General features: G+C 45.5%; 1 protein-coding gene across 9 annotated transcripts in view; it reads right to left on the bottom strand.

The window, feature by feature from the left end:
• Positions 1-13,660, bottom strand: part of NRXN2 (neurexin 2) — a 2,155,080-nt gene that overhangs the window by 1,388,005 nt on the left and 753,415 nt on the right. For 7 of the 9 annotated variants that reach the window (XM_078660761.1, XM_078660766.1, XM_078660765.1 and 4 more), the window contains exon 5: positions 1,680-1,709. The exons of the other annotated variants lie outside the window; for them this stretch is intronic. In XM_078660761.1, the coding sequence (XP_078516887.1) occupies positions 1,680-1,709 (30 nt within the window). The remainder of the gene's footprint in view (positions 1-1,679; positions 1,710-13,660) is intronic. 9 annotated transcript variants of the gene reach the window in all.

Raw genomic sequence — 13,660 nt, 5'->3', positions numbered from 1 at the left:
TTAGTTTTATATAGCGCTTACTTGACCAAAGGTATTAGAGCGTTTTATATGAGCATCAAGTGTTACCGATGGACACATTTATTTTGTTAGGCACAGGGAGATGACGTGATTTGCCCGGAATCACAGGATGTTGAGCGTCCCTGCCGAGACCCAAACCCATTTCCCCAGATTCGAAGGTCAACAGCTCTAGCCGTTAAGCCACAACCTCTAGGGTCTTGAGAAGATAGAGTGTAGCTCCCAACGAAACACACCATCCAAATGAAGATCAACAAACAAGTCTCTATAATACGAATAAGGTATACGACTTGACTCTGGGTGGAGAGGGGGCAGGGCCTAATATGGTGGGAATGCCCCAGTGCAAGTCACATGCCAGCCAAAGGCTGGCAAAGATGTGCTGGGGTTCCAGCTGGGTAATGGGGGCTTCCCACCGGCGGATTCCAGTCACCACTGGGCCCTCTGGCAATGGCTTGCCACTTGACCCCCTTCTGTTAAGTGGAATCTTTCATAATGATGTCTCAATTGTTTTATTTCCTTGAAACCTTGCTCTATGTCAAAACCAAAAGTGGAAGGGATTTTAAGAAGGAGAAAGACGGCTTGGTGTTGCCTTGATACCTACTTAAGTCACAGGTAAGGCTTCTGGAGTCAAAAAAGTCTGATGCTTGTAGGGAGATTGAAGAAGAGGGCAGATGACTGTAGGGTGTTTAGAGGCAGGTTGGGATCAGTCTTGTTTGACAGGACGGTGGCTGCCACCATTTAAAGTCTACCATAGCGTGTGCTGTGTACCAGTCCAGCTGGAGCATTTGGTATAATCCTGAAAGTTTATGTCCTGATGGAGCTCGACTACATCTGGCGCATGAGAAAGACATTTGAAGCAAATCCTACTTGAAAAGGGTCTCTTCAAAGCCAGGGACTTTCTGAAGTCTCTACATCTTTAATAGGGTGTATAGGGCCTGCCATGGTGACCAACTCCACTGATGGATCCATTGTCATTCTGTTTTTCTATTGAAAATGTACAGCACTGTACTGTCTGAACACATCTAATAAACAAATCAGTTTATATCAATGTTTCGCTCTTCTGGTCCTGACATATCCATTTACCCAGATGGACTGCTCTGCTGTCTTCCCTACTGATTGTTTATAACCTCTATCCTGAGGGATATCTCTGATGTTTATGAGCCCCATGACCTGTTTATCCTGAGGCAAAGCTCTGCTGTCTTCGGCCTATACGTTTTGGTAACTGACCCAGAGGGATAGCTCTGCTGTTTGAGGCAATAGCCTTAGAGAACTATGTAACCTGAGAGATAGTACTGCTGTCTGAGATCTTAGTGATTAAGAAGTAACCTGAGGCACAATTCTGCTCACACAATACCCCAAGGTTACTGGTTTGCAATATCTGTCACCCCTGTCCCCACCACAAATCCCAGAAGCAAACAGAGCTCGCTCTTTCTTTGGCAGGACATGCATTCAACTTTTTCATTCTCAGAACAAAGCAACAAAAAAAAGAAAGCAAAAAGCACGAAGCAGGTATACTCAGCACATATCAAGGGAATGTTTGAAACCAGTGAATGCGAGACAGAAGGAAGGCGTGAGGCGGGAAACCAAAGGAAGGTGGGTGGGATCAGCAGGTGCAAAGGAGAAGGGAACAGGAAAATCAAAGCTTAAAAGAAAGAAACCCGTACCTTGGCTGTTTAACGTCAGATGAGCAGGACCTTGAGGGGGGAAGAAAACAAAAAAAAGAAAGAAAAGAAACACGTGTCATAAAAACGCACGGAGAAAAAAGGACCAGTTGCCACAATTTAAAGCTCTTAACTTGTGACAGACATCCCACCAGACAGAGAGAATTTGGAGGGATGTCGGAAACGGAAAAAAATTAAAAGAAAGTTTGGTTTCATTAGAAAAAAAAACATTCGCCGACCCCTCAAACCCCTGAGCGGGTTACAGAAGGCAGGCAAAATGCTTTTTTTTCTTCAAATAAATGGAAAACAAACATACAATGCCCACAACTCAGAGATAATTCACTCCCTGGTAAATAACAATCCCCAGTGGTCCATGTAAGGGAATCAAACTTGCATTAATTGTGCAATACCCGCTGCTCGCAGTGAGAATCAACATCACAATAAATAGAGAGAAATCATAGTTGGAAGTGAAGAAATCAACCATTCTTTACATGTACAATGCCAATGGCACATAGTGAAGCACTCTATTAAATACACACTTTCCAAAGCTTGTGGCGAGAGAATCGCCTGTTTCATGTTAAATATACAATCCCCGCAGGCCGGAGTGAGTCAACGTGATGTAAATTGCATAGTCCCCACAGCTGTAGCCAAGAGATTCTACTGTTTCATGGTATTTATACACTCCGCACAGCTGAGGGCGAAAACCCCTCCACTGAATGTCAATTACAGAATTCTGTGTGGATATAGAATGACGTGACGGGTCAGAAAGAGTTGTGAGGAGGCCTCATTTTCCTTTGGCGCATGCCTTGCCTCTGGCTTACAACATTTTCTGAGGTCGCTATGCAGTTACAAAATGGAGTATGGAATTGCCTCCATTTTAAATAGATTCTCACTAAAAAGCTTGTAGCCTTTCGCATCGTGTGGCCCAAGTTTTGTGAGGTTTTTAAACTAGACAACAGATAATGTGAGGTGCCTCAGTGGGGTATTTATATACCACTGCAGCACAAATGTGTTGTGGTTAAACATAGTGGGTGCTGTGGTTCAACATAGTAGAAAAGTGTGAATACGAGGCAAGATTGTAGCAAAATATGAGAAAAATACCAAATAACAATAAACAGAACTACAAAAAAATGAAGTTTGATACAACAAAATTAAAAAAAATGAATACGGTGGGTGGGTTTGTCCACATTTAACCCAAGCTTGAGAACTAAACACATTTTTCTTTCCATTTTTGGCATGCAGCCCAAAAATGGGACAACCGCTCAATAGGTATTCCGTGGGCTAAGAATTACAGCCCAAATTCATAAGGACCTCAGTACAGATCTATAAAGAAAATTTTCCCTGTAACTGTATGGCAGAAAATGGCCAATATAAGTCTGAGATAATAAAAGCTGATTATGTTTAATAAAAATGCCAATGCAAATCAGTGTGAAAAGCATCCAATGCAAAGCTTCTGAAATACATAAATGCAAAATCTGTCATGAAAAACCTCTGAAGATGGGTGAAAACATCCAATACAAGCAAATGCAAAAATGTAGAATTTTAAACTTCAAAAACAGAGTCAACTACGTTTATGATGAATGCAAGGGCAAACAACCAATGCAAATCCAAGGGAGGAAAAACAATCAAAGATGGAACAAGTATCAATACAAGCTATGAGAAATATAACTAAAACACTAAAATGGGAAAAAGACGGAAATTAGGGTATCGGGAAAAAAACTAATATCAAAAGTATGAGAAAACATCTTATGTAGTTCTATCCAAAACATGTCAGTTTAAGTCTAGCAGGAAAAATAGTCCATGCATGTCAAAGACAAAACATTGCAAATCTTTAATGGGGAAACCTCCATGCAAGTCTAGGCTACAGCACAAAAGCAGGGCTGCAGAAAAATTACGAGTTTAAAACAAGGGAATAAGCAAAAGTGAAAAATAAACGACAGCGCCCAAGGATGTGGGAGATGAGAGGAGTTCAACACCAATTTAAATCAGAAGAGAAAACAATGCATACACTTAAAATGTAAGCACAAAAAATTATAGAATCTACGGGACAACTGGTTCACCCAAGCAAATCAATGGGAAGAATACCAAAGTATAACTAAAAAAAGAATATGAGGTATATCTTTGGTAGTGAACGACCATGTAGATTGATGGCAAAACAGTTCATTTGGGTCTTTCGGTAGAATTAGTGCTAATATATGAAAGAAAAACTGTCAATATGAATCCGTAAATAAACAAACAATGTTAGGAAATGGTAAAAAAAAAGTCAAAGTTAAGGGATGTAAAGGAAAAAAAAGTGTAAGAAGAGAGGAGAAAATAGCCCGAGGACGACAACAGCAAATCAGCAAAAGTCAATCTGTGGGTCAGTTACCGGTATGGGTCAAGCCTATGATGAAAACAGCAATACAAGTGGATGTGAAAAAAATACAGCGGCAGTGTGTAGGGACAGTGTGCTCCTCGCCCTTGACTGGACATTGCTTCCTCTTTCTGCATCCCCTTCGGTGTGATTTACAGTTCACCACAAAGTATTTTTCTTTCAAGTTAAAAATAAACTTTCTAAGAATTTCCCTTTACAACACAGGCATGCACGTTTATGTTTCTGTATTGAAACAGATTGTATTCCGTTTTATTAGGACCTCACTGCCTATTATGCAGAATATTATCCTGTCGTGCCTTGATTTAGGAATGAATTTTATTACCATTGCTGCGTGGCTGTTAGAACAAAACACAAATGGGAAACAGCAATCCTGGACAATCCACAGAAAGCCTTGACACATTTTGACACCTTCTCATGTGCTAACACAACAAAGCGTCTTACTACGCACCTGGGACGTGGTGATGAAATCCAGTGACACACACCTGGGGTTGCATTATTGTATGCATACGCAGAGCTAAGACTGCAAGCGGGCTTTATAGCGTCTATTCTTTTTGCAATTGTTGGTGGATACATGTAAAAACCAATTCATAATATCATATTCGCATGATTTATTAACAAAAATTGTAATTAGAATAATTTTGAGGTGCACCTTTGCGTTTGTTTACTTCCAATTCATAATATCACGTTTATGTAACAGCAATGCATTTTGCATTAGTCCCCGTCCACTTCCACACAAACATAATGAACAGTCATGTCCCGTGACTCAGTCATAACTGCATAATTTTAGTGTTTAAAAAAACGAGTGTAAATTGCTTGGAGGTTTCTCAATGGAGTCACACCTTGTCTCACAGGTCTAATCCTGTAAAACCTGTCAGCTGATGCAATGCTCGGCTGTCTACATTTATGAGAATGTGAGAACTGGATGGTTTGAAAAATATATCAGTGGCTACACCCCGGGGCCTGTGAGACCTGTGTGAAATCCTGAGCCTTGAAAAGCTTCATCTCAGGAGCCATAGCAGGAGAGATAATTTTGCTTTCTTTAATAACTGCTATAACCTGATAGGCCTGCTGTCTAACGGTTTGACCCTGTAAGAGCCGCCAACAATGAGAGACAAAGATGTTCCCTAAATTCTCAAGCGTATGCTCTCTTTGTGTAGTGGGGCATAACTCTAGAAGGTACAAAGTCCACGGGATCACATAAAAAGAGGGATAGCTACTCAGTATGAAGAACGTGTGCATGGTTGTGTGACCTTGGAAAGATCTCTATGTGTAAAACCTGATTTGTAGGTTATCTGTCGCATCACCTTCAAGATCCTGGATCATTTCAGTTTAGTGTTAAGACTGACCTAGAAGGCGGCAGCATTGCCATCACCCTGGCAGGAGCATCCACCTAAACGCTTCATGGCCTGAAGTGAAAGACCTAAATGGCTGCTGGAAAAATACATCTACCAGTGGAAGAACAGAAGAAGCATCGCCACTGAGAACCTCCTGAACCTTTGTCACTTGGTAGATATGCTTGTAACCAGAGCTCGTTTAGCTTTGATGAATGTTAATAACGGTAGATAGTAGTTAGCATCATCAATAAAATATATATTACAGCCTTTTAGGAGTAAAAAGCTACATTTCTTCAAGCATTTGTGTTGTTATGTCAGTAGTCACCTATAGCTACTCCGCACATTAAAAGATGGAGTTGAGAATCTGGCATTGCGCAGTAGACTTACTCACTGACCCCCAGGTGTAGTCAGCACGGAAGACTGTGGAAAGATACACAATGCAAATTCCACCTTAACACGCGACATACACGCATTACTGTTATTCAGCAGGTAGTATCCGAATTAATATTGATGAACTTGTACCAGGTACACTTTCAGGTGCAAGTTTTCTGTTCAGAGTCCCCTGATATTTTGAAAAGACTGAAGCAACTGATCCAATTAAAAAAAACATCAACGTTGCAGCAATTTTTTTTGCCAAGAATTCTATTTATAGTTAAGAAATGGCAGAAGAATAGAGTAGTTTGCTTTTGTGGTTCGTAAAAAACTAGCAAATGCAATGCCGATGTCAAATAAATTCTCATTTTAAAGATGGGCACATTTTTTACGGACCAATGCCGTCATCCTCAACTCGGCAGATTGCCAAACAAATCAGCGAGATAGGGCGAGCGTGTAAAGGTGGCTAATAGGAAAAGGCTTTTATCAGGGAAAACTGCACACACCCTATCAGTCGATATCTATGACAACTTCTGCATCGTTAGATGTGCGGCTTTGTATGTCTTGGATTGTATGTGGCTGCGATTTTGTTATGTCTCAAAGTCCTACAGATGCCCTCTGGCTCTAACTGCAAAATACATCAAAATTAATTTCTCCTGTCGAAAGAGATATTTAACACCTGAAGCACGAATGCATTTTAAACACCCAGATCATGACCTCAGAAACAACAGCTTTCCTTAGCCTTTAAAAAAAAGCAGAAACAGCTATTTACGAATACGTTTAGGATGAGAAATGTAATGTAACCAAATAAAGTATGAGGGAAGTCGAATTAGATCAGACCAGGAAGTTTTGGAATAGTGCTGAATTCTTGACCCATTTATCTGGCTAATACTGCTGCTCAGAGCAGAATTTATCCGATATGTTTGCTAAGAAGATCTGGCTGGTTTTCAAAAACACAACTTTGCCTTCCTCTACAACATCCACTTTGCATAATGTTCTTTCTCGTTTTTTCTCTGTTCCCTGATGTTCCTTTAAAAGTCCCTGAGTGGGACTAGAAGTTACAGGCATTTATATTCCACTTCTTTGAATGAGTCTAAACTTGTTCTCACTTTTTCCAGCATAGCTCTTGCTTTGGGATTTATCATATATTTTCTATTCTTTTTCTCGCTAAGTGTTTCTATTTGGAATTGCAGGAGAGTGGAGAGACCCCAGGGCCTGATACAAAAAACTCGACATTAAGCCTTCGACCGTAATCTCCACAGTTTCATGTTATCTCTACCCCAATACAAAATTAAGGATGGGTTAAAACTCTAAAACTGAGCAAGACTGGGAAATGTTTTGTTAAGCTATTGAAATCTCCTGAAATTCATACATTATGCACGTTTCACAATATTGTAGGAGAATTTGCAGGTATAACATTTTGCAATTGTTTTGCATTTGGGAGGTTGGGTCAAGCAGAAAGTATCTAAAAAAAGACACTGGGACTTTTTTTAGAGTTTGGTGAATAAGATAATCTGTCACAAATGTCACAGATGTTTTGCCCAACATATTACAGGTGCATTACAGCCTTTGCCACTTGTTTTTATGGTAGATGGGAAAACTGTCAAATTTTGAAAGAGTATCCCATCTCCCAACCTATAAATAAGGCCTATCATTTCCTCCAACCACACTTCAGCCTGTCACTCATGTGGTTTTGGAATGCAAAACATGCCCTTGCGTTCAATTTTCAGCCACAACACCAGCCAGAGAACATTTGCTAAATGTTGTGACTTTTTGCAACATTTCTCATATTAATTAGAGATTTTACAAACCCCGAATCTAGATTTCTACTACTCTCATTCAAAAGAAGAACCTTAATTTTCCCGAAATGCATAAAATATTTTTAAAAGTTTCTATGATCCCAGAATGTGAGACATGTTGAAAATGAAAGAACGTATACCTTATTTTTCCAAATATATGAACATATAGGGGCCGATTAAGATGCTGGTCAGAAAGCCTCTGACCGCAGGTAGCAGGCTTTCCAACTGACATCCTTGTTTTAAATACAACTGACTTATTACCAAGAAGGCAGTCTGAGTTTAAACCGGCCGGTCATTCCGGCTGGCTTCCGATGGGCTCAAGGAGCCCATTGTCCAGTCGGAGCTCGCTCATAATAAATAATGTAAATGTAAATGTAGTATACTTGTAAAGCGCACAGCTGCCCCAGAAACGGGGCGTCCCGGCGCTGTATAACTCTGGGGAACCCGTCCTGGCTTTCCCTGTGGGATGGTCCCTTGCTGGGAGTCCCCAAGGTGGAGCCAGGCATCCCCGGAATTGGTGGGGCCGTTGTGGAGATTAGGCAAGCTAATGCCCAGAGTTGCCGAGTGGAACCCCTGATTAGAGTAAGCACCGAAGCGAGAATTATCGAGTCCGCTGACCAAGGTCCACGACCCTGCCGCGTCGGGAATTGAACCCTGGTCCCAGGCTGACTTCTGCTCTCAGGCCTGCCGCCTCTAACCAGTGAGCCACACTACTCCATAATCCCTTTAGGATGGCATTTACGCCGTCAGGATTATGATGTCCGTTTCAGACAGGCTTTCCATGTTGGGCAATCCGATATGGAATGCTTGTCGGAAAGCGAATTAGGGGGCCCCTAGCAGCGGCCCCATCCCTGAGTGGCCTTCAGGTTGGGGGCCTGGGGGGCACTTATGGTGCCTCCCTGTAAATCTCTGGACGGTGTGGCACGCACCGTGAGGTGCCTGCCACGCTGTGCAGTGATTCACAGAAAGTCCCATTTCTTTATAGGGGAGCTTGTGCTACAGTCAGTTTCAGACTGCAGCTCAAGCTCCCATACAGAAATCGGAGTTTGCAACCGCACTGTGTGTGGTCGCATCTTAAAAGAGGGTGCGGAACAATCCGATCTATGGTTGGTCGGTTCTCACACGAGACCGTGTCGGGCAGACGCAAGCCCACCAAACATCGTAGTGTGCTCAGCGTGTTTTTTAATACATCAATAAATCTGAAAATCACCTTGCTCTAGTGTGGTATCTATCAAGCGTACGTCTCCTCATTTGAAACAATCTGAAATATTATCATTTTGAGGTGAAGTCCTCTTTGATAAACAAACTTCCGAGCATGACTTACAATATCACTGTTGATTGCCTCATTCCTGGTTTCAGATCCACAAAGAGATGATGCCATCAAAGAGGGGATATTTTCTTTCAACAAATCTTGCTAAAAGTGAACAAATATTTTTGTGCAAATCCGCAATGGAAAAGCAAGGTGAATCTGCGCTACACACTATCCCATTTCTAACAATTAAAAATAGATGATTGCTTTTGTGACAAAAGTGGGTGGGAAGCAAAATGACTGTATGTACATGTGAATGTTTCAAAGAAGAGAACAAATGATGCCTCAGCATTCAATAAACTGTGAGGCAGAAATCTAAAATTCAGGCAGCTTTTGTTGTAACAGCATCCATTTCAGAGAAACTTCTGAGGAACTGTTTCCATTTCCCCCTTACCTAAGACACAGCCTGGATGTAATCCTGTCCATTCTAGTAGATTTAGTGGCAGAGTTCTCCACTTATTTAAAGTAGAAATGCAAGCTGGCAGTGAGAACGTCCATCTAAAAGCAGTACTTTATTTCACTGCTATTTTCAACTTCCAAAGAGCATTCAGTCACATCTCACTAACCATGTATGACCTGAAGTGGCTTCTACCCACTTAACATTTGCATACTCTTCAAAGACCACTGCATGACTTAGATGGAAAGGACAGCCAACAAATAACACATGAATAGCTGATCATCATAGGCTGCACTGACCTGAGCTACATGCAGACTTTAAACACCGTTCATGAAATAAGAAGGCCCACAATCCGGCAGTCTCACCCTTGCTGGGGGGGTGGGAGGGGGCAGGAGCTCAACATGTGTCCTTTTCAGACGTTTCACACCTTACCTGGCCTTGATCTACTTGTCCCACTTCCGGTACAACCAAGTAAAAACACTCAACAACTAACTGAGCTCCTAAACTCTAGCCTTACTTCCACATACCTACTGCAACACCCACACTAACTCAGAGTTTAGGGCTGAGTTGTCCTACCCAACAGAATTTGAGCTGGTGATCTCCTTTTAAAGTTTTCAGCTAGTGTTTTCGAAACTAGACACCTTTCCAAAGTAGTTCATCCAAATCAGGCAGATTCTGAATGTCTTCCTCTTTTTCAATGGATCTAATATATTTATTTATGGGGATTGCATATCAAACTTGCTGCACACAGCACAATTTCAAAGTCTTTCTTGATCATGCATATAACCTTGTGTGAGTGGAAGCATCTTGGTGGAACATACCATGACTTCATAGGGGTAAATGTTATCAGAATGCAATATTAAGTTGTCAAAAGTAACCCTGAGGCTGAATAGGGGTGGTTTGAGGTGTTGTCCATGAATAGTAATCACTTGTTTTGAGGACGGGAATGGGTACCCAGAAGTGGGGGACAATCTTTACATTCTGGGTCGCACACAGTTGGATCCTAGCCAGTCTGAGGGGTCTTGGATTTCTTGGTCATTGTGGGTGGTGATCCTGCTTCCAGGTTGAAGACTTGCTTGAAACATCTGGTCGTCAGGAGTTTTTATAATTGGTTTACATTCGGCTGCCCTTTCAGATATAGACACAGTATGTTCAGCTGTCTGCCATTCTGCTTTATTCCTACTAAATGTCACATACTGCGCAGACAGAATATGCCCAGTTATCTTTTAGGTTTAAAGTATTTTATTAGAGCACAAAAACACGGGGAGGGGAGCAGGAGGTCAAGCATACATACAATACAGGAAGCGGAACGTTGCAGCGAGTCAGAAGAAAAGTAGGGAGGCAGGAAGCCCCAGAGGGTAACTAAGCAAATACAAAAGGCAATAAGGCATTGTGAACAACCCCCCTGTCGACCCCCCACTCCCTAAGCAGGGCCAACCCGGTAGAGCACCCCGCAACACAGTAAAGGAGAAGCATACCGCACCGCCAACCCCCCAACCCCAGAAAGGAAGAAGAAAGGAGAGTTAAGGAAGAAAAGAAAGAAAACAATACCCCAACATCCCCGTCCAAAAGGCAGCAATAGAAGCATATAACCCTTCTTCCCGCCCCCAACCCCGGACCCCAATCCGCACACTCACTCCGCCGCAGCTGCCGGCGGCGTCAGCCTAAGGAGGCGCAAATACCGTGGACACGTGAGCTCGTGGAATTCCGTGGACAATAATGCCAAAAAGGGGTGCCAAAGCTCCTCAAACTGGTCGACATTCCCAGCCACCGTTAGCGACATTTTCTCCATGCCCAGCACCTGCCAGAGTCTATGCAGCCAACCAGTGATAGGTGGGGCAGTAGGGGTGCGCCAGAGTACCAGTATGTTCTGAACGGCTGAACCTAGCGCAATCGCAATCTGCCTGCCCCTGCGGGATTTCAGCGGGTACATCAAATCATTGGGAAGGCCTAGCAAAACATACGCGGGGAAGCGCGGAAGCTCGATCTCAAAATGTCTATCCACCTCATCTAAGACTTCCTTCCAGTAGGCCGACAGCACCGGGCACTCCCAGAGGATGTGCGTGAGGGTGCCCACCTGTCCGCAGCCGCGCCAGCAATCCTTATCGCCCATTCTGCGCATCTCATAGAGCCGCTCCGGGGTGTAATACCAATAGGTGGACACTTTAGTGAAGGTTTCCGTCAGCCCAGTATGGTACGCAGAGTGCCTCGCCCGATACGCAATCCTGTCCCACTCCCTGTGACTCAGGGTCCTGCCCAGTTCCCTGTGCCAGCGCTCCCTCCCTGGGTTATGGTAGTGAAACGGTGGGGGTTGGAGAAATTTATACAAATCAGTGATGAGCTTGGCGTCCGAGGTCCGGGTTACCAACCATCGCTCGTAGGGTGTGACCAACCGGGCAGCGACGTCGCGCACTGGGGGTTGAAGAGCCCAGTGGCGGACCTGCATGTAACGCAGCCTGTCCCCCTCCGTCAGGCCAAACTCCTGGCGGAGCTGCTGGAAGGGGAGCACGCCCTCCGGCCCGTAGATCTGAAAAAGCGCCCTGCAGCCCGCGCTCACCCAGTGGGAAAAAGCTCCCGGCTCCAAGCCCGGGGTAAAGTCCGGATTGCCAGCGATGGGAGTGAACGGCGATGGGAAGGTCGTGAGCTCACGCTGCTCACACACCGCGTCCCACACTCTCAGCGGGACTCGGGTGATAAAAGAGGCGTAGAGATTAGGCGGGCGGTGAGCGCGCCGCAGGAACGGGACCTCCTGGAGGGTACGGCCTGCGACTGCCTGGTCCTGGAAGAGCCAGTGTTTATCCGAGTCCCACCGGCTCCACTCCACCAGATACCGAAGCTGTGCCGCCTGAAAGTATCTCCGGAGGTCCGGGACTCCGAGACCCCCCGCCTCCGGGGCCAGCATGGAGAGGACCCGCCTCATCCGAGGCTTACGGCCCTGCCACACAAAGCGGGATATGTCCGCCTGCGCCTGCCGAATCCAACCCACAGGGGGCTGGAGGGGCAGAGCGCGGAAGAGGTACAGGATCTGAGGCAGTATCGTCATCTTCACTGCCGCGATACGGCCCAACCACGAGAGTAGGCCCTTGTTCCATCGACCGAGTTCCTCTTTGATCTTTTTGCCCAGAGAGGAGTAGTTAGCTGTAACCATGGCAGGCAGGGAGGGGGCAAGCAAAACGCCTAAGTAAGGCACCGTGGAGGAGGACCACTGCAGAGGAAAGAGATTCTGAAGGTCTCGCCTGGTGGAAGCAGAGAGCGACACGTCCAGTGCAGCCGACTTAGTCATGTTCATCTTAAAACCCGACACACGGCCGAAGGCGTCCAGTTCCTGGACGCAGGCAGGGAGCGACCGCCTGGGGTCGTCCAGGGTCAACAAGACATCGTCCGCGTACAGGCTGACAGTGTGCGTGTATTGCCCCATCCTCACCCCCATAGCGTCCGGATTATCACGAATCCTCTGCGCAAACGGCTCCATGTAGAGGGCAAAGAGGAGCGGCGAGAGGGGGCAACCCTGTCTCGTGCCGCGCTCAATGGCGAAGCAATTGGAGCTGTGTCCATTGACACGCACTGACGCTGATGGTCTCCTGTAACAGTTAAAGACCATAGTGCGGAACTTCTCGCCGATCCCCAGTTTCCCAAGGACCAGCTCGAGATATGGCCAATGAACCCTATCAAAGGCCTTCTCCGCGTCTATCGAGAGCAGCATCCGCTCCCCCGGAACGCGTGAGGCCTTTTCCAGCACGTGCGTCACCCTCTTTGTGTTGTCGACCGTTTGCCTACCGGGTACAAAACCGGCCTGGTCTGCCTCCGCCAGACCTGGTAAATGTAAACCCAATCTGGCCGCCAAGATCCCGGTGTAAAGCTTGAGGTCCACATTTAGTAGCGAGATGGGCCGGTATGAGCCGCACAGGGTCCGGTCCTTCCCCGGCTTGGGGATAACCGATACCGTCGCTGAGAGAAGGTCCGGCGGGATAGCTCCCGGCTCGGAGAAGGAGTTGAACAAGCGAGCCAGCAGAGGCGCGACAGTGGGACAGAAGGTTTTGTAAAACAAGGCCGTATAACCATCCGGACCCGGGGCTTTGCCATGCTTTAGTCGTGCAATCGCGGAGATGACCTCCTCCACGTGAATGTCCCGCTCCAGGTGGTCCGCTTGGGAGGAGTCCAGGGCCGGGAGGGTCACGGACTCCAAATAGGCCTCAGCCTCTCCCGGTGGGGAAGGCTCAGCCGCGTAAAGTGCTTCGTAAAAGGAACGAAAGGTATCTGCCACCTCCGCGTCACCGGAAACCGGGGTCCCGCTCATTCCCACCAGCTCCTTCACCACATTGCGCTGCTGCGCAGCCCTGAGCCTATGGGCCAGGAGTTTACCGCACCGGTCTCCGCCGGTGTAAAAGGCATGCCTCAG

Source organism: Lissotriton helveticus, chromosome 9 (assembly GCF_964261635.1).
Source record: "Lissotriton helveticus chromosome 9, aLisHel1.1, whole genome shotgun sequence".
NCBI classification, from domain to species: Eukaryota; Metazoa; Chordata; class Amphibia; order Caudata; family Salamandridae; genus Lissotriton; species Lissotriton helveticus.
This window is presented reverse-complemented; position numbering and strand designations above follow the sequence as displayed.